The following is a 19,006-nucleotide window of genomic DNA, read 5'->3' as shown; positions in this document are numbered from 1 at the left end:
CCACCCCCGCCGCCGCCGCGGGCGGGCCAGTCCCGCCCTTGGACTTAGGCTCGAGCCCGCGCCAGGATAAACACCTGAACTTCACTGAGCTGGTAGCTAAGGACACGGGTGCCTGGGGCGGACGAGGCCGGGTTCTCGGCGGGCAGCGAGGGGGAGCGTGCCTGGGTAAGTTGTCGCGGGTCCTTGGAGCTGGCTTTCGTAGGAGGTGGCGCCGTTGAGCGCCGCTCCAGGGCCCAGTGGGTTAAAACGCTCCGCGAGCGCGAGGGGGCGCGGGCGGGAGAGCGGCGGCCGGATCGCAGGAAGGGAACCCGGTGTAAGAGAGCAAGGCACCTCTGAGGAGCTCATGGCTGCAACATCCCCAGGGTCCTGGCTTCTGTGTCCGGGGACAAGGCTCTACCTCACGATGAAATGAGCTGCCAATCTAAGAAAGGGATGCCTCTCTGATCTCTCTTGTTTCGGGGTCCATTCTGCCCAGATCCCTGGTCTCTGCTGCTCAGTGCATGCACCTCCAGCTCCGCACTGCCCCTAAATCATCCCTTTCAGCAGAAGCTGTGGTTGGCAGTCTATACACCCCACACTCCCTGCCCCAAGCCCCAGACCAAGTGCCCTTCGCAGGGCAGAATTATTGTGCTCTGGATAGCAGACAGCCTCTAATTACATTGCCTAGTTAGCTCAGCTTTTGGATTTGTACACCAGTAGGATGGGCACACCAAAGAAATATTCAGCATGATTAAATTTCAATTTAATACACTGGTGTCTTCCTAAGAAAGAGTCTTTACAATAATATGGAAATACTTTATATTACATTATATCCGTGCGCCCTGCAAGGGCTTAGCGCGGGTCAGTGCCTTTATTCCCCTAAATTAATTCAGACATTTCATGTGGGCTAGCAGTGACAATATAATGCTTCTTAATATTTTACCTGTATTCACTCGTTTACTCCTGCATCTAGTTCCCTGTTGAAATGAGGATTGGTATTCTCCACAGTTTAGAATTGCCCTTTTTAGAAGAGGAAACTGAGGCATGAAATAGTTTTTACCGAAATTACAGGAAAAAAAAAAAAAAACAGTGATGGATGCAAAATCCCAACCCAAACTTTAGTCTGTCGACCTCACTGCCTATATGGATACATAGCAGGGTTCCTAAATCCCCAATGGGGGAGACCCCTAGCTGCTTAAGAACCTTGGAGGTCTCTGTCAAGGTAGTGATAAAGCACGCATTGGTCCTAGGTCTTGCATCGTGCTAACATTGGGACCGTGGAATAGTGAAGTCTTATTAAGAGTTTTTCATGTCACATAGGTCAGTGATGAGATTTCTATCACTACAGTGCTAGAGATCACAGAGTACATGTCTGTCAGTCTGGCATGGACCCCTATAAATATTAGTGTGCCTGAAAGCAAGCATGGTGGCCCAACCCCAGTCACCTGGTATGGAAGGAGTGTTGATGGGAAGAAGCCCTGATTGTACACAGTCTGATCCACACTCTTGCACGTCTGCAAGTATGTGCACCATTACTTTGTATTTAAAACAAGAGTCTTCCTTCAGGACACCTTCTTTCCAAGTTCTGCATTGCTGGGAGGCCCAGCCAATCATCTGAAAGTTCCTCTGTAAAAATATATTAGAACAAAGTTGGCAGAGAGTTTGAGGGCTATCTCACATAATAGGTAATAAAGTCTAGTGCTCACAGCAAAAAAACAGTGTTTGACCTGAATGGTCACGTCTCCCAAACCAGATTCTTATTCCCCGGACAGCCCTGGATGTACAAAGCAAAATCTCCTCAATATAAACCATTCTGTCCCCTGTCAGAAAAGCTACTGCCAAATCTTTCTACTTCCTGCCATTCATCATTTAGTTATCTGCTTAAAGGTCACTTCCCATCAAACCTTCACTGTTGCTTTCTACCAGGCTCCCATGTAAATCACCTCTCCTGTCATCCACCCTGTAGCACCCTACACTTTTATTTATAACATCATAACTTTTAATAATGCAGTTAACCATTTAAAATCTGTTTTTTCAACTAGACTAGTTATCTCACCAGTGCAGAGAAAATGAAAGTCTACCATCCCTCTCCACCACAGAGACTAGAGTAGAACCACCTTGGGGTTGGTGCTCAATAAATAGAACAAATGAACCAACCTGGTCCTGTACTAATTAGCACAGGGACCTTGGACAGGTCCCATACATCTCCACTTGGATCCTCAGTCTCACCTGTAGAATAACCAGTAACAACAGTTTAAATCATGTATCTCCAGCATTTCTTTAGAGTAGTCATGTACTGACCCCTCATGCAGACTAATCCAGTTGTGCATAGCAACCAGATAATAATAGTCATTAATAGAAACTCATTGATCCTCAGTTAGCATGTAGAGTGAAGACCTGCTGTTCTCTCCTCACTCCTTCCACCTCCTGACCCCTGTGTCTTCATCTGAACCTCTCAGTAGAACACCCCATCCAGGGAAGTCCTCTGCCTCCAGCTTAGTATGCTCAGCACTAAACATATCTTCTCATCCTGGAGAAATAAGATCTTCCCTTCTTTCTCAGCTATTTGTTAGTAAATTATCTGTACACGTCTTCCTTTCAGCTACAATCACAAGTATAGGCATGCACCCTCATGGCTCCAGCCTACTAAAGTATGAGTCATTGATAGCAAGATATAAGCATGGATCTCTAAATAATTTTGTCATATGGGGAGATCCTATTGGGTGCCTCTTGGTGAGCAGCACTGTGAATCTGAAAAATATTATATCAGCTTTGAAGTTCTTTCTGTGAGCCACAATTATGGTCAAGCATGGAATATTTTCACTTCATCCTCAGAACCACCCTATGGCACCTTATACCACCCTATGCCACCTTATATCACCCTATGCTCAGAAAAGCCCCAGCCTTCACAACTGGACAGGGCTAGGACAGGGCAGGGGTCAAGACCTATATCCTATAAATGACAGGAAGCTTGTAGCATGGGATCCTTGGGGTTTATGAATGGATATATGATACTCACAATGAATCAGTTGGAAAAGGCTTAGGGCATCTTATTTCTTCTCTTCAAATACTTTATACAAGTAGAATTTTCAATTGTCCAATTGAATCTCAGATTTTAAGTATCAAGGCAAAATTAAAGAAGCACAGGGCAAATGAGAAAATACAAACCTAAAAGGAGACAAAAATAAAACCAGAAAAGTAACAGTTATGTCATCAACAGGACCAAGATGTTGGAAGTCCAATCATCCAACAGGATTCAAGGTTATTATGAAGAAAAGTAAAGTGGGAAGAAATGATGAATGTGTCCTTTGAGTTAAATTTCGGTGTGTTGGTTACAGTTTCAGTTCACAAACATTTCTGTACGTAAAACACACAGTGGGAGAACAGTTATGTGCGGAGCTTTGGGCTGTGTATGAAAGCTGGATAAGATATGGTCCTTCCTTCCCTTCTGAGTCTAGAGCCTGCAGAGATGTTTAAGTCGAGCTTCTTGGCTACTTTCACTACTTCAGAAAGTAGAACTCCATGTAGTGAATAAATTTTCTCTCCCTTTCTACAGGTGTCAGCCAGAATATGTCTTCCAACCTGAGATCAGCAAGGAAATTTCTTGTTTTCTTAGGAAAATCACTGTTTAGTATTCTGGAGGCTCTGATCTTTGGCTTGATCCCAAAGCCACGGAAGAACGTCGCTGGTGAAATAGTCCTCATAACAGGCTCTGGGAGTGGACTTGGGAGGCTCTTAGCCTTGCAGTTTGCCCGCCTGGGATCTGTGCTTGTTCTCTGGGATATCAATTCAGAGGGGAATGAGGAGACACTCCAGATGGCTCGGGAAGCTGGAGCCATGAGGGTGCATGCCTATACCTGTGATTGTAGCCGAAAGGAAGACGTGTACAGAGTGGCCAATCAGGTAAATTTTGGAGACCACTGTTTTTTATGGGTACTGAGAACCCTATGTAAATAATTTGGCCTGCATCTTGTTGGTTGTTAGTTTGCTTTTATCAATGCCCATTTGCCTATCTCCAGTGTCCCTTTAATTTAAAAAATAATCTTGTGGGGGAGTGGGAATTAGGATTTTTGAGTTTTTACTGTATGTAAGCTACTGTGCTAAGTACTCTGTATCATATCATAATATTATAAAGTAAAACACTTTATTATCTTCCTTTCACTAACTGTAACACTGAGGCTTTAGCAGGCATGTTAGCTTATCTAAGAAATACAACTAATAAATAGCAAATTCACAGCCAGGACTCCAATATGCCAAATAGTAAGAAAGTTCTTGTTTCATTTCATATAGGCCCATCCCTTTGCCTTGTAAGGATTCTACTGCCTTTCTGTTGGCACGGTCATGCATACACCACACATCACTCTCTCCTGGGCCACTTTGTGGCTCTCAGAATTGCTCAACTTAGTGAGAGGGAGGAACCAAGCCAGTCTGCTGCAAGCAGCCCAGCTATTTTGCAACCTGCTTCCATGCTCCACCAATACCTTGGTACTCCCTCCCTCACCTCCTAGTAGGGAGCTTTGCAGGTCACAGCCATGAATTCTTGCTTTCTATCTTATATCTTTCTTACCACCATCTCCATACACAGGCTGCCCATTACAATATGGAGATCCAAACCTGACAAGCTCACATAGTTTTATGCTGGGGCCACCCTTCAAGTGCAGCCAACCTCCCAGACTCGGTGGTTAACACATGAAGCACTGATCACCTGGTCGACTGACTTACACGAACTACCACCAACTCCTCAGGCCAGTCTTAAAGAAAAAAATGGTTCATATTCAAACAAGGAGGGTTTTTAGCTATTGGGCAGGTTACTGTGAAGTGCTCTATCAATAATCACCTCCCTCGTCCCTGGATCTGTAAATTAGTTCTGTCAAGCTGCTTGGCTTCTTAAGTGGTCCAACATGTCATAGTATTAGCTCATTATTCAGTTTTTATCACTTTGGGGTCTTGGAAAGAATCAATGATGTGCTTTTCTGAATTCCAGGGAAGCAAATTACTCCCCATCTTTATAAGCCAACCATTTCCACTTCTTTTTCTGGATAACAAGAACATACCAGAGAATTCTTAAGAAGTATCCCCTGGGAGATTGACCAAAGAGAAAATTTTTAGTGTAGTATGACAGTGTTTAAAAATTGTGTCCCTGGATCATGACCTAGCCTTGAATTCAGAAGGCCCAGCCCTGCTCTTTGGCAACTCAGATGAGAGATTATTTTGTTCAGTAAACACAAGGTAAGGCTGCAGCTAGGTAGTTGTCATTTATCCTTGATGTGATATGTGGGAATGTCCTAACTATATATTTAATGATAGTGAGCCTTAAACAAGGTAATTTAGGGTCAGTGTGGCTTGGCATACCTCCTACTGTGTCATTAAATTAAGCAGCTCAAAAAAATCATAGCATCTTCAAAATTTCTTAAAATTTATTTCTGATTCCTAATGTTCAAGATCCTGGGATACATGGTCACTGGGAGAAGCAGATATTTCCTACTGCCCACTACACTAGTTAGGAGTGGTTGGGCAGTCTCCGTGGTCAGGGAATCCAGAGCAGCCATCTTGGCAATTTGGAGCTGGATGGTGACATGCGTGTCAGCCAATGGGCTTCCAGCAGTTTTGTGTTTTCATAGGGTGGGCATGCAGAGGGAAAGCCCAGCTAACAGATGGGCACAGTTCATGTGCTGGTCTTTGGAGAGTTGTCATACAGGGTTAAACAGATTCACTCTTACACTAAGGAAAATAATAAAGAAGGAAGGAAGGAAATCACTTAAGAATTAGAATGCGTTGCATCTCCTTAAGGTATGACTCCTGGGCCCTTATTAAAAAACACTGTGCCAGCAAGATTTTTCTCATTGCAAGAATGAGCATGTTACTGTTACCATTCATCATCAATAGTTATAGCACATAACCTTTGGTGTAACCTCTGGCTTTTCCATCCCTGACCCTGAGCTAGGACACCAGCCTTTAATACTGGTGCTGTCTTTTAACCCTGGTCCTTCTCTGGCTTTGGCTTTGGCCTCACATGGAACGATCTACTCGTTTCTAGCCTTGACAGCTGTCCAAGTTGGATTTTATGAAATATTTTCGCCACTCTCCAAATCAGGCTTGTAGTTAATAGTTTCCAGTGCTTTTTGAAAACTCTAGCTTAAAATTGAGGTTCCCCCTAGTTTCTATTTCATCCACAATTTTTCCTTGGCAACAGACCCAGGTAGTCTGAATGATTAACACACCTCATCCTGATGCCAAGAACCAGGCCTTCCTGGTTGATGACTAGCAGATGAAAAAGATGGCAGCTTCTGCCTGGCCTCTGTGACACCTTGTCCCCTTTGCCATACTGCAGTGATAACTTTGTGTCATCCATACAGGCAGGTGCACATGTACACACACACACTGCCGGAGATGTAAGTGGCACCTCTGTGAGCCTCCTGTAAGAACACATGGCAACTACAGTGGGTGGTTCCCTCTGACTTTATGGGTCAGGGCTGTTGCTGTGTGGTCTGAATTGCAGTGATGAAATTCAGAACACAGATGAGAACACAGGGACAGTCCCACCTCCTCTCATCAATCCTAGAAAGGCCTCTGTCCACTTCTCACATAAAGCCAAGATTACACACTGAAGGTTTGTTAAAGGGTAAAGGCTCCAGTGTTACACCCAGAATTTTGGTTTTCTAAATAAAAATGATTGAATGCCTATATTAACCCATATTACAGCAACACACATGACTCACAGATCTAATACCTGAAATTTTGAGATGGAGAGAAGAAAACCAGCCCATTGATAAGAACAGGGCAGGCAGATTCTAATTTGTGCTGTGTGTTGAAAACCTACATTATCCTTCTTTCTCTTGCTTATTCCCTACTACTCGCCCATCTCTGTGTGTGATAGGTCTTGATCTATATGCTATTTGCTCATAATAAGGCTATTCTTATGCCCCCTCACATGGATTAAAATGATAAGCTGCTAACAGAGGGCATAAAACAAAGGTATAATCACAGAGTAGAAGAACAGCTCTAAGTGGCAAAGGAAAGTAGCATTTCAGCAATGGAATCTTTTTAATCTCAGAGGGAGAAAGAAGAAGAAAAGCATCAGATTTTGGATCTCTGGTGTGCAGTCGACATCTCAAAGGAAATAAAACAAACTTTTTAGAATGCAAAAATTCAGTGTGAGTTAAGGATGAAAAAGATATACAACTGTGGGAAAATCAAACCCAAATCATGTAAGGAATTCCTATTTTGATGGGGTTGCTCTTGTTATTTAACTCAGGTTAAAAAAGAAGTTGGTGATGTTTCCATCCTAATAAATAACGCTGGAATCGTAACAGGCAAAAACTTCCTGGACTGCCCAGATGAGCTTATGGAAAAGTCATTTGATGTGAACTTCAAAGCACATTTATGGGTAATTACTTTTCTTCTCATAATACGTGTAAAATTAGTCATTGCAAAGTACTTTTGTACTTTCCTCTTGCTCTTTAACATTATCAGACTTTCAATAAAGCACAGACATCTTAATTTTTTTTTCAGTGCTGGTGTTAGAATCCAGGGCCACACACATGCAAAGGAAGCACTCTGTCACTGAGGTACACCCCCGACAAGACACCTTAATTTGGGTCTTGTCCTGGATCACTCACCTATCCTCTTTTGAGCCAATTTAATCTCTAACTCCAGAACTTCTGTTCAGGGAATCCTACAGAGACAGAACCGTCCTAATGGTCAGATTTCCATTTATTGATTGTGGCAAATGTCTGGGGACTATTCCAGGAAGCTCACATGTCTTCTGTATCCACAGGTTTCACATCCATGGATCTAACCAGTAATAGATCAAAAATATTGAAAACAATCTAAATTTTTCCTCGTCATTATTCCTAAGCAACACGATATAACAACTATTTACAGAGCATTTACATTGTGTTGGATATTATTAGTAATCTAGAGATGGCTTAAAATATAGGGGAGTATGTGCATAGGTTATATGCAAATATATGCCATTTTACACAGGGAATTTGAGCATCTGTGGATTGTGGTATCTGTGGGGATCCTGGAACCAGTCCTTCTCCCTGAATATCAAGGGATGGTCTATTCCTTAAAACAGTTCTGTAAGATGTATAAGGATCATAGAACATAAAATTTTGGAGGCGGGGTGGGTACCAGGGATTGAACTCAGGACCACTCAGACACTATGCCACATCCCCAGCCCTATTTTGTATTTTATTTAGAGATAGGGTCTCACTGAGTTGCTTAGCACCTTGCTTTTGCTGAGGCTGGCACTGAACTCATGATCATCCTGTCTCAGCCTCCAGAGCCACTAAGATCACAGGTGTGCGTCACTGCGCCCGGCTAAAAATTTTTTCAAGGCCACATGTGTGGCATGACCAAGGTAATTTTACAACTTTACAGTAGGCTTCATCAGGGACATTTTATTTATTTATTTACTTTGGGATGAGATCTCACTTGCCCAGGGTAGTCTCGAACTCCTGGACTCAAGTGATCATCCCCCCTCAGCCTCCTAAGTAACTGGAACTACAGACATAAGCTACCTCACCTGGCTCTAGCAGGGACATTTTCAAAAATAAAGGGGGCACCATTAATAGGAGGCCTATTCTAGGCAAACCAAGACCTTTCTCAGTGCCTGAGTAGAGAAAGGAGTGGTTCTCCCAGTAGCACCATGTGCCACCAGTGCTAAGGGACACAGCCCTGCCTTCCAAAGAGATGTGTCCACGCCCATAAGTTGCATTTTCCTGGCCTTTGCTGACACCAGCCATCACGGGGCCCTCACACCAAGCATGTGGCCTCATAAGGCCTCTCCCAGCTTTGGATCCAATTGTTCCAGCCCTGGACACAGCTCCTCATTCTTGGGCAAGGAGGAGGAAAAGCAGGAAGAGGGCACAGGAGAACTTCCCTAACTTACATGGTAGTTCTCCTTTTTTTTTTTTCTAGTTTTTTCTTGCGAGTTGTTCCTTAAATGCTAGTGTTTCCCTGGCCCCTGAAATTCCCTCCCATGGTCTCCATTCACTCTAGAAAGTTCAAATGCCTATAGGTGACCTGGCACAAAGTGTGTGATTTAGTTACCAGGGGTTCAGAGAGCTGTAAGACAGCCAGGCTCCCAGCCTTCAAAGGCAGCATCCCAACTGAGAAGCAGAGGGACCCGTGCAGATCCTGAACACAGGATGCTTTTTATTATGCTGTGCTGTTTCCTTTTCTTTGTTTTGATTTTCCACCTCTTGCTATGTGTTCATTTCTGAAATTTAATGCATTGCAGGCAAATGAAGAGGGCTTGACCTCTGTGAGAGATCCCTCTACTTAACATTGTTTTCCACATATGTGACTAATTACTGCTTTGTTACAGGAAATGCCTTCTCCAACAGCTCATTTCTCTCCCCTGTACGTCCTTTCTCCAGATTCCTAATCAAATATGAAGGTGTTTTTAGCCAGGTGGAGTGGTGTACGCCTGTAATCCCAGCGACTGAGGAGGCTGAGGCAAGAGGTCAAGGCCAGCCTCTCGGCAACTTAGCAAGACCCTGTCTCAAAATAAAAAATAAAAGTGTTGGGGGTGTAGCTCAGTGGTGGAGTAACCCTGGGTTCCATCCCCAGTACCACAAGAAAAAAGAAGCAGAAGGTAAAAGTATTCTACATGACTAAGACAGAACAACATAAGTTCTAACAAATAATCTATTTTATGAATTGGAATAAAAATGAAAGAAGTAGAGGTGAGTTTCAGTTTAAAACAAAATGCTATTTTTCAGTAGTTGTCAACAGCAGGCTATCTTATAATGGTTAGAAAAAAAATTGAAATTTTAAATAAGCCAACAAGGAAAAAAAGCAGTATATAACTTAACAATCATATCATTTAAGTACTCCTTGGTTTTTAGTTTGCAGCTGCCACAGCTGATTTTCCTATACTGCTTCAATTGTTGTCTTAATATTGTGTTGTTAAAGCTCAAATGCAAACACAAAAATAAGCATGAATTTTCAAAATGGTGGAATTGCCTTAGTAAAATATTGATTTAACATGTTAATCAGGTTAAAATAATTAACTTTCCAGGTGTTGTAGTTTTTATATTCCAGTGCCTTCAGGTATTTTTATGAACTAAAATCATTTTCAATCATAAGTATCATATAGATATCTGAGGAAAGTATACAATGTGGTATTAAGTGTTAAAAGTTTTCCTTTGCTCTTCTTAGACTTATAAAGCCTTTCTACCTGCTATGATTGCTAATGACCATGGACATTTAGTTTGCATTTCAAGTTCAGCTGGATTAGTTGGAGTAAATGGGCTGGCAGGTAAGAGAAATATATTTCATAATCGCAAAATTATTTATAACCCTAACTTACATGGTAGTTCTTAATAACCAGCATTGACTGTATAACCCTAATAATAAAGTATAATGAATCTTAGGAAACAAGAGAAGTGGTTGAGAACTGCCCATCAGATAAACAAAGTTGGACTATGCCCTTTGGAATCATTAGGTCTTATGCAATCCCCAGAATTTAAAAGACAGAGACCCAGCAATACAGTTGTGCCCAAGCAATTAAATTCACCTTGCACTGTCAGCAGGCCGGGAAGGAAGACTACCTGCCTTCTCTCGAAGAACATAATAGTCATTTTCATCACACTGTGGACAGGGGATAAAGGGATAAACTAAGATCCTTGGCCAAAGAGACCCAATTCAGGAACTGACACTAGGAGGAGCAGAAATCTTGACCTCACCCTACCAGCAGTCCCCTGGAGCAACTGTCCTGGGTCCTGGCTTGCACAGATCAACAGAAACTCATGTAATAGAACTGTAGCAGCAACACTCAGATAACAAATGAGAGAGTTTGGTGATCAGGCACTTCTGAACCACTTGAGCCAAGTGTCAAGGCTCAAGGTTCACAAATTCATGTTAGTTCAGTGCATTTCAGTGACATGAATAGGGTTTCCAGAACCACCCATCCACTCAGAATATCACCACTTTGTACTCCCTGGACCCTGGACTTCCTTCTGTCCTTTTTAGAATTCATCACAGGTTATTAATACCTCTCTATTACATGTCTTATAAATCACAGGCTTTTGAAATCACTCAGGAATATTTACAACTGCTGTTAATCCTTTTTCTGACACAATGTCTCTGTCTTCAAAGATGAGACTTGTCCACCCCCAGCTCACCTGAGAAATTAAGTGTAAGACTTGTTTCCCACGATGTGTATTTCCCACAGAATGAGTCTTGGTCTGCTGTGTCACAGCCACCCTCCCCAGGGAACTATTTGAAAATGCAGATGCTGTGTGTCCTCTGATCTTTCTGCTTACCAGAATCTCAGGAATTAAGGGCTCAAAGAGCTGCATTTACACCAGATGTCTGAGATCATCCTAGAAGCTGCTCCAGACCCTCCTGTCCCCTTTTCCTCCCTCTAGCCTCTTACCTCTGTCTATGCACCCCTGAGGTCTGACAGTCCCATACCTGGCACCTTTACCTGGCTCTTGTCAGTTGTAACAGCCGCATCAAAACATAGCAAGTAAGTATTCTCCTTTTGACCGTGAAGCAAAAGAAAGTATTAATCCACCTCAATTCCATTTCTCCAAATCTTTTTCACTCAGCGAATTGAATGTCCAAGTACTTTCTTGAAGCAAAGATGATTAAGGACAGAATGCTCAAAACCTATGTTAGTTCCATTCTCCACTTCCCCCTGCATTTTCAAGGTCTTTAAAAAATGGCAGTTGAAGCTAGGAAGTCCTTTTGTTTCTTTTCTGGAAGTGGAAGAGTTATAATTGGAAGTTACATTCTGCCTCTCATGGAGGCAGCAAGCAGTTTGTTTTCATCAGTTTATTTTAAACATTTAGAATGTTTGTTTAATGTGATTTTATGTATGTGTATATTTGTGTGTGTGTGTGTGTGTGTATATATATATATATATATATATATAAACATCAGTATAATAATGAGAATTGTCATTTTCCATTTCCAATTCTAGTTAGGTTATTACTCATCACAATGATAATAAGGTAGTCGTAGTTGAAAGAAAATTTGGTCTGATTATCACAGCCCTTGCTGACCCCTCTTGCTTCCTACATGACTAGGAAGTCACGTAGGAAGGTTTATTTCCTTTTAGGGATGTCTTTATGTCCCAATGGACTTGAAGTTTTTTGAGATAGGTTCAGGATGCACATATGGTGCCCCATGAAACAGCTAACACAGGATCAGACAGTCATTAACTTGTAATTAGTCTAGCAGTGTGGCCTATAGGAGCACCCCTGCAGCCCTTCCTATCTTGGAGTTGGTCATTCTCATCTTGGAGTTGGTCATTCTCATCTGACATTCTGTTGACCACATTTCTTCCTACTCACTCTTCCTCCTTCCAATGGAGCTAGGCCCAGATCAGAAGAACTCTGAAATTGTTGTCACATTTTCTGCTGCTATTAGTGTTATGAGTAAACCTTAATGTAATTCCATTTAAAAACTGTGGAATACAAGAATATCTCAGAGATACTGCAGGTTTTGTTCCAGGCTACTGCAATAAGGTGAGTCACATGGGTTTGTTTTTTTTTTAATTTCTCAGTGCAGATGAAAGTTAGATTACACTATACTGAAAATATTAAGTGTGCAGTAGCATTATATTTTTTTAAAAATCACACATTACGTACTCTTTTTTTAATGTCTTTATTTTATTTTTAATTGGTGTTGGGGAATCAAACCCAGGGCCTTGCCCATGCTAGGCAAGCGCTCTACCTCTGAGCCACAACCCCAACCCCATGCATTATGTTTTTAACCTTAACTTAAAAATGTCCCACTGCTGCTGGGTATAGTGGTGCACACATATAATCTCAGCGATTTAGGAGATCAAGGCGGGAGGATCACAAGTTCAAGTCTAGCCTCAGCAACTTAGTAAGACCCTATCTCAAAAAAACAAAAAGGGGGGGAGCTGGTGTGCAGCTCAGTGGTGAAGCACCCCTAGGTTCAAACTGCAGTACCAAAATAAACAAAACAAAACAAAAAACCTGTACTGCTAAAAATATGATCATCTGAGCTGTTGGAAAAATGGCACCAATAGACTTAATGCAAACTTGCTGTAAACCTTCAGTTTATAAGATAATATCTGTGAAGCACAACGAAGCAAAATACAATAATACAATACAAGTATGCTTTTTCACTGCTGTGACCAAAAGACCTGACAAGAACAATTTTATAGAAGTACATATTTATCTGGGCTCATGGTTTCAGAGGTCTCAGTCCATAGATGGCCAACTCTATTGCTCTGGACCTAAGGTTAGGCAGAACATCATGGCGGAAAGGTCTAGAGGAAGAAAGCAACTCAGAACATGGCATTCAAGTAGCAGGGAGGAAAAAAAAGAAGCAGAAAGAGTGCTGTGCTACCAGAGACAAAATATATACCCCAGAGACACACACTCCCAGTGACCTTCCTCTTCCAGCCACTCCCTACCTGCTTTCAATTACCACTCAGTTAATTCCTGTCATGAATTAATGCATCAGTTAAGTTTAGGTTCTCATAATCCAATCACTTCACCCTGGACTTTCTTGCATCGTCTCACACATGAACTTTTGGGCGTCACCCCATATCTAAGCCATAACACCTATGTACATAAGTGTTGTTTGTCTCTTTCAGATTATTGTGCAAGTAAATTTGCAGCCGTTGGTTTTGCAGAATCTATGTTTGTAGAAACATTTGCCCTAAAACAAAAGGGGATTAAGACTACAATTGTGTGCCCATTTTTTATAAAAACTGGAATGTTTGAAGGTTGTATGACTAGGTAAGCATGCCTTTTGATTTCAAGGAAACAACATCGTTAGAAATGATTGGCTATCTATTTGATTCTGTTTTATCTGTTTTTTAAAGTTGTTTAGAAGATGTCTTTCTATCATTCAGCCTGATTGTATAAGTAGTGTCAGAATTCTGTCTTCCCATGTGTTTGTGTTAACATACTGAATCAAATGCAAATGCTTTATGAAGGCTACTAGTAGTTGTAGTAGCCATCTTGTGGCCCCAGATCTGCTGTTTTAACTTCCAGATTGTCCTTTCCACCGTCCCTCTCTGCCATCCAATCCCCAATTCAACCCTCTTCCCTGATTCCAGGAGGACTAGAACTCATTGAGGGAAACTCTACTTAGTTTGGGCTGCTATAACAGAATACACCATGTGGCTTAAACAACAGAAATTTCTTTCTCACATAAAGACTAGAAGTCCAAGATCCAGTATCTGGTGAAAGTTGCATATGACAGCTTTCTTCTTGCTATACCATAATTTGGAGGAAGGAGGGGGAGACACACACACACACATACACACACACACACACAGAAAGAGAGATCATCTTTATTGTGGCTCTTCTCATAAGGGCACTATTTTCGTCAGATTTTTTTTTTTTACAGCTATAACCAAAAGACCTGACAAGAACAATATCAGAGGAGGAAAAGTTTATTACCTCACAGTTTCAGAGGTCTCAGGCCTTAGACAGCTGACTCCATTGCTCTCTGCCTGGTGTGAGGCAGAGGAGAGCAGCTCAGAATGTGACTACCAGGAAGCAGAGAGAGACTAAAATAAGCTCATTAGGGACATAATATAACCCCAAAGGCACACCCCTAGTACCTACCTCCTCCAGCCACACCCTTCCTGCCTTCAGTCACCATCCAGTTAATTCATTCAAGTTAACAAATGCAATAATTAGGTTAAGGCTTTCATAACCCAATCATTTCACCTCTTGAGTATCCTTGGATTATCTCACATATGAGCTCTTGGGGACATCTCATATCTAAACCATAACAAGCACTAAACCCATTCATGAGGACTCTATCCTCATGACCTAATTACAAAGACCCAGGCTTTGACATGTCAATTTGGGGCCGTAGCTGACACAAATGCCCAGTTCTATATGTCACGGAGACAGCAGGCCATTTGTTCCCAGTGACTTGTTTTACAACATTTGTTTGATATGGTTTCATATCAGTGTTATTGTGACATCAGTGTCTTCATCAGGTTCATCGTTTTTTTTTATGTTATATTCTAGGTGTGTTTTAAATCACCATGTTGATAATAAGAGAATAAATACAGAAATAGATGAAATCTGAAAGGAAACGAAATAAGTGATAATGTCTTACAACTTTCTTATTCCTATTTTGAAAGAATTGTTTTTATTAATTTGTTAATTGGGGTTTTATTTGTTTGCTTGTTTGTTTATACTCTAGGTGTCCTCTCCTGTTGCCAATTCTGGATCCAGAATATACAGTCAGAAAAATAGTAGATGCTATTCTTCAGGAAAGGCTGTATTTGTGTATTCCAAAGTTTTTATACCTCATGTTGTTTTTAAAAAGGTATCAGTATCAGTTTTTCTATTACTTCCCTGACATTACAATCAACAGTTTAATCCAAATCATACCAGGAGGAGCCATTTTTAAAAAAATTGTTTAATTAATTTTAAAAGGGAAAGTCAATGTCCTGATGATCCCAGCTTTGTACCCCATTTGTTGATACAATCCAAAATTTCCGTAGCTGCTATTCCTCCCATGAGTCAAGAAGAAAGTGCTGGACCCTCCCTGCTACCTTAGTGTATTGCATTATTATTAGCAGTGGATTTCCTGAATTAACTGGGAGCAGATTGAAATTGTGTGTTTGGGAGAGATGCTTTTTCTTGTTCCCATCATGTTGGAATAGATTTTGTGTCCAGGCTTACTCAAGTTTAGGGCCCCAAGATGAAGGCCAAACAGTAAGCCAAAAACCTCAGAAAATTGTGGTTCAGATAAAATTGGTAATAGATCATAAATTTGAGCAATAAGATGTTTAAAGAACTCCAAAGGAAAAAAAAACTAAAAGAAAACCACCTCTTAAAAGCACGAAGAGCATTTCTGCCCATCCTTCTGTGCTCTCCATTGGGTTTCAGGGCTGAAATTCATCAGCTACAGCTTAGGAACATTTGGCCCAGATACAGGAAAGGTGTAGCTCATCCATCATCTCACTACATCTTCTAGACTTGATGGGTCATTTATGTCTCTCATCATAGGGTTTTTTCTTTTGCACTTTCCACTGTTGACCTGTCGAGTTGAAACGAGGTTGTTTCTGGTTGGTTCTAGCCCTGTCCCCAGCTGAACATGTAATTCCATTCCTTTTGACTCTTACAATTCTTCAGTTATTTGAACATAGATACAATGCTTTGAGTTCACCACTTGACTAGCAGCCATTGCCCTTCCTGCATAAGGAAATTTATTTTCTCATTATCAAATGAGGGTTTATATAATTAGATTTTATTATTTATATCACTAGATTTATTATCTATTACCTATTTTATCTATACCACAAATTTCTAAGGTATTTGGATTAGTGCCTGACCTTGACTTTGGGGCCTTATACTTTGTGCAATGAACCAAAAGTCTTTCTTACCTCCTATCCTTTTCCAGGCTTCACCTAGCACAGGAGGGATCAATATGGCTTGTGGAAAGATGTCTGAGGCAGGGTGAAGGGTCTCTGACAAACAGTTTGAAATCCAGGGTTATTATCTTGCTGTTTACCAAGTCTGTGATTCCTAGCATGCCCCAGATTCCACAGGCCTCAGTTTCTTCATTTACAGTGTTTGTCAGAGCTGTAGATATAGATGAGTGTAATGTACTTAGTGATCAGGTAGTGCATGTATTCACACAGTGAATACTTCTTGCCTACTAGCAAAGGCAAGCTCTAAGAATATGGGACGTAATTTTTCTACTCTGAATAACTGTGGAAGTTGTACTTGCATTTAATGTACATAAGTTCAGAGTCATCTATGAAAAGAGGGCTAGACAGTTCCTGAGAAGGACAGAGGAAACATGAAGAGGCTCAGGGAAGAGGATCACGTGAAACACTTCTTCAAACATTCATTTAGCAAACATTTAGAGAGCTGTGTGTGTGTGTGCCATTTACCACTCACTGCCCCAGGACCTGATGTTACAGCAAAGAACTATCATCATGGAAATTGCCTTCTTAGGAGTGGGTGGTGGGAAAGAATCACACAAAAAAACGTAAAGGAAAAGGAAAGGTATGCTGATCGTCATAAGTGCTCTGAAGAAATACAAAGCCAGAAAAGGAATCTCGGGGCAGGAGGCAGAGGGGAGCCAGTTAAGACTTAAGTGAAGTGCTAGGGAAGGACTCCCCAAGAAATTAGTGCTTATCCAGAGACCTGAAGTTGGGGGGGGGGGGACGTGAACCACCTGGAGATCTTGGGGAGCCCCCACAGGGGACAGCAAATGCAGAGTCCTTTTCTTTACTCTAGGACAGGTCTCCGTGTACTGGACCTGCCTTGACATTTCCTCATTCTGCAGTGTTGAAGGTCAAGATCAACAGTGCTGTATCCGAGTGATGGTCATGGGTGTCTGTGGGGCAAGTGGGGATAGAGGAGATGAACCATGTTAGTCTGGTCTTGCCAAAGGTGTGAGGACCTGTTGCATCTTGTCCTCATGGTAGTCCAAGAAGGAAAGATGGATGCCTTTGAGGAAACCCAGGCCTATAAGCTAAGTAATTTGCTTGGGCTAGTTTTGCAAATGACAGAGCTAGAAGTCCAGCCAGATGCCTCTACCTCCAAAGTCCATGCCTACAAGCCCAAGACTTCTCTGCTTCCACTCAGTATTATGTAGGTTAGTGATGCTGCAGAAATGAAAGGAGAAGTGAATTGAAAAAGGTAAGTAAAGCCAGGAAAGCTAAATATAAAGACCCCCTGAGCAAGTGTCCCCTATATAATAACAAGGTTGTTAGCCTTAACTGCATCTGCAAGAAACAATGATAGTTTTCAGCTGAGCAAAGATGCTTTCATGAATGGTAACCAAGAAGGTTTATTCTTTTGGTTCTCTCTCTCTTTTATTTTACTTTCTATTTATTTTTATTTTTATTTTTTTTAGTTTCTTGCCCGCCAAGACAGGACTGATCATAGGTGAATACCTGGGTATCTTAGAGTCAATGGAAGGTTTCACTGGCCAAAAGAAGAAAGTCTAAAGACCGACTCCATGACTGATTCCATCGGATACCCAATGCTACATCGCGTTTGTTTTGAATAAGAAAAATAATTTTGTTCAACAATAGAACGTATCTGGAAACAAGTACCATTCCTATTTCTGCTATCTGGACTAGAATTTTCAACCCATGTCTTTGAAAAAAAAAAAAACATTGCTGTCTTCTTTTTGTTGAGTTTGGTTGTATTGTTTTAAAAAATAAAAGCAGTCAATTTTTGTCATTTCCAGTTACAACAGATGTGTGAGAGAGATAAGTTCCTCTGATCTCCCCTAAGATTTGGTCACCAGGGAGGTGTCTCCTATGGAGCAGGTGGCTGTGTTTGAGCCTGTCTGGGCAGTGAGGTGCTGGGGAGAGCACACAGCAAGTAGCTGGAATGCCCTCTTTCCAGAGGACACAGAGGTCTGGATTTCCTATAATCTTCTCTCGGCGTTGGCCATTTGGAACCCAGATCACCTAATGTAGAAAATGCCAATCCCCTGTGCTTTCTTTCCAATGCAGCTTCATAGATGCTTGCTTCTTGATGCCCTGGATACTGGGTTGTCCAGCTGAAGGTTCAGCCAGAGCCATGTGTCAGGGAACCTTACCAGTCCCTTTTCCTGAAGGTTCCTGTTAGACAGTGATCCTAGACCCAACTCTCAAATGGGCTCCCATTTTGTCCCCTAGAAGAGATCAAAGAATGATTGCAACTTGCTCAGAAATTGAAATTCTACAGAATTAGATTTATTGCTAATTTACCCCCAAAATATTCTTATGATTAATTTAAAGTGTTTAACTTCGTACAAGTTGGGATTCACCGTAAAGTATTTTTTTCCACAGAATGAGCAATTTTATGCCTTTCAATTCACCAGCACTGCCCTCACCTTGAAGCTATTGTGTTCTTACAGTTTAATCAACTGGCAAATTGCTTTCATGCTTTGGAGATTAACTTTAAAAGCAAGATTAAGAAAAATATGTTAATTACCACAACCCTGGAACTCCTTCCCAGGCTGGTGGGGACACCTGCCTAGTGCAGGAAACAGTAGCCTTTTTGTCCCTGCTCTCTTGGGAAGCAGGAAGGGACGTGAGATACCTTGGAAGACC

General features: G+C 41.6%; 1 protein-coding gene across 1 annotated transcript; it reads left to right on the top strand.

The window, feature by feature from the left end:
* Nucleotides 1-18: 18 nt before the first annotated feature.
* Sdr16c5 (short chain dehydrogenase/reductase family 16C member 5) lies at nt 19-18,159 on the top strand. Its single transcript, XM_046428575.2, has 7 exons — nt 19-165; nt 3,536-3,882; nt 7,235-7,366; nt 10,150-10,249; nt 13,568-13,712; nt 15,142-15,267; nt 17,815-18,159. Exons 2-7 carry the CDS (start codon nt 3,550-3,552, stop codon nt 17,906-17,908), a joined length of 930 nt encoding a protein of 309 aa, XP_046284531.1. The 5' UTR covers nt 19-165; nt 3,536-3,549; the 3' UTR covers nt 17,909-18,159.
* Nucleotides 18,160-19,006: the final 847 nt, after the last annotated feature.

Source organism: Marmota monax, unplaced genomic scaffold (assembly GCF_021218885.2).
Source record: "Marmota monax isolate L192 unplaced genomic scaffold, Marmota_monax_Labrador192_F-V1.1 WCK01_AAM20220418_F8-fsc00044, whole genome shotgun sequence".
Classification (NCBI taxonomy): Eukaryota; Metazoa; Chordata; class Mammalia; order Rodentia; family Sciuridae; genus Marmota; species Marmota monax.
This window is presented reverse-complemented; position numbering and strand designations above follow the sequence as displayed.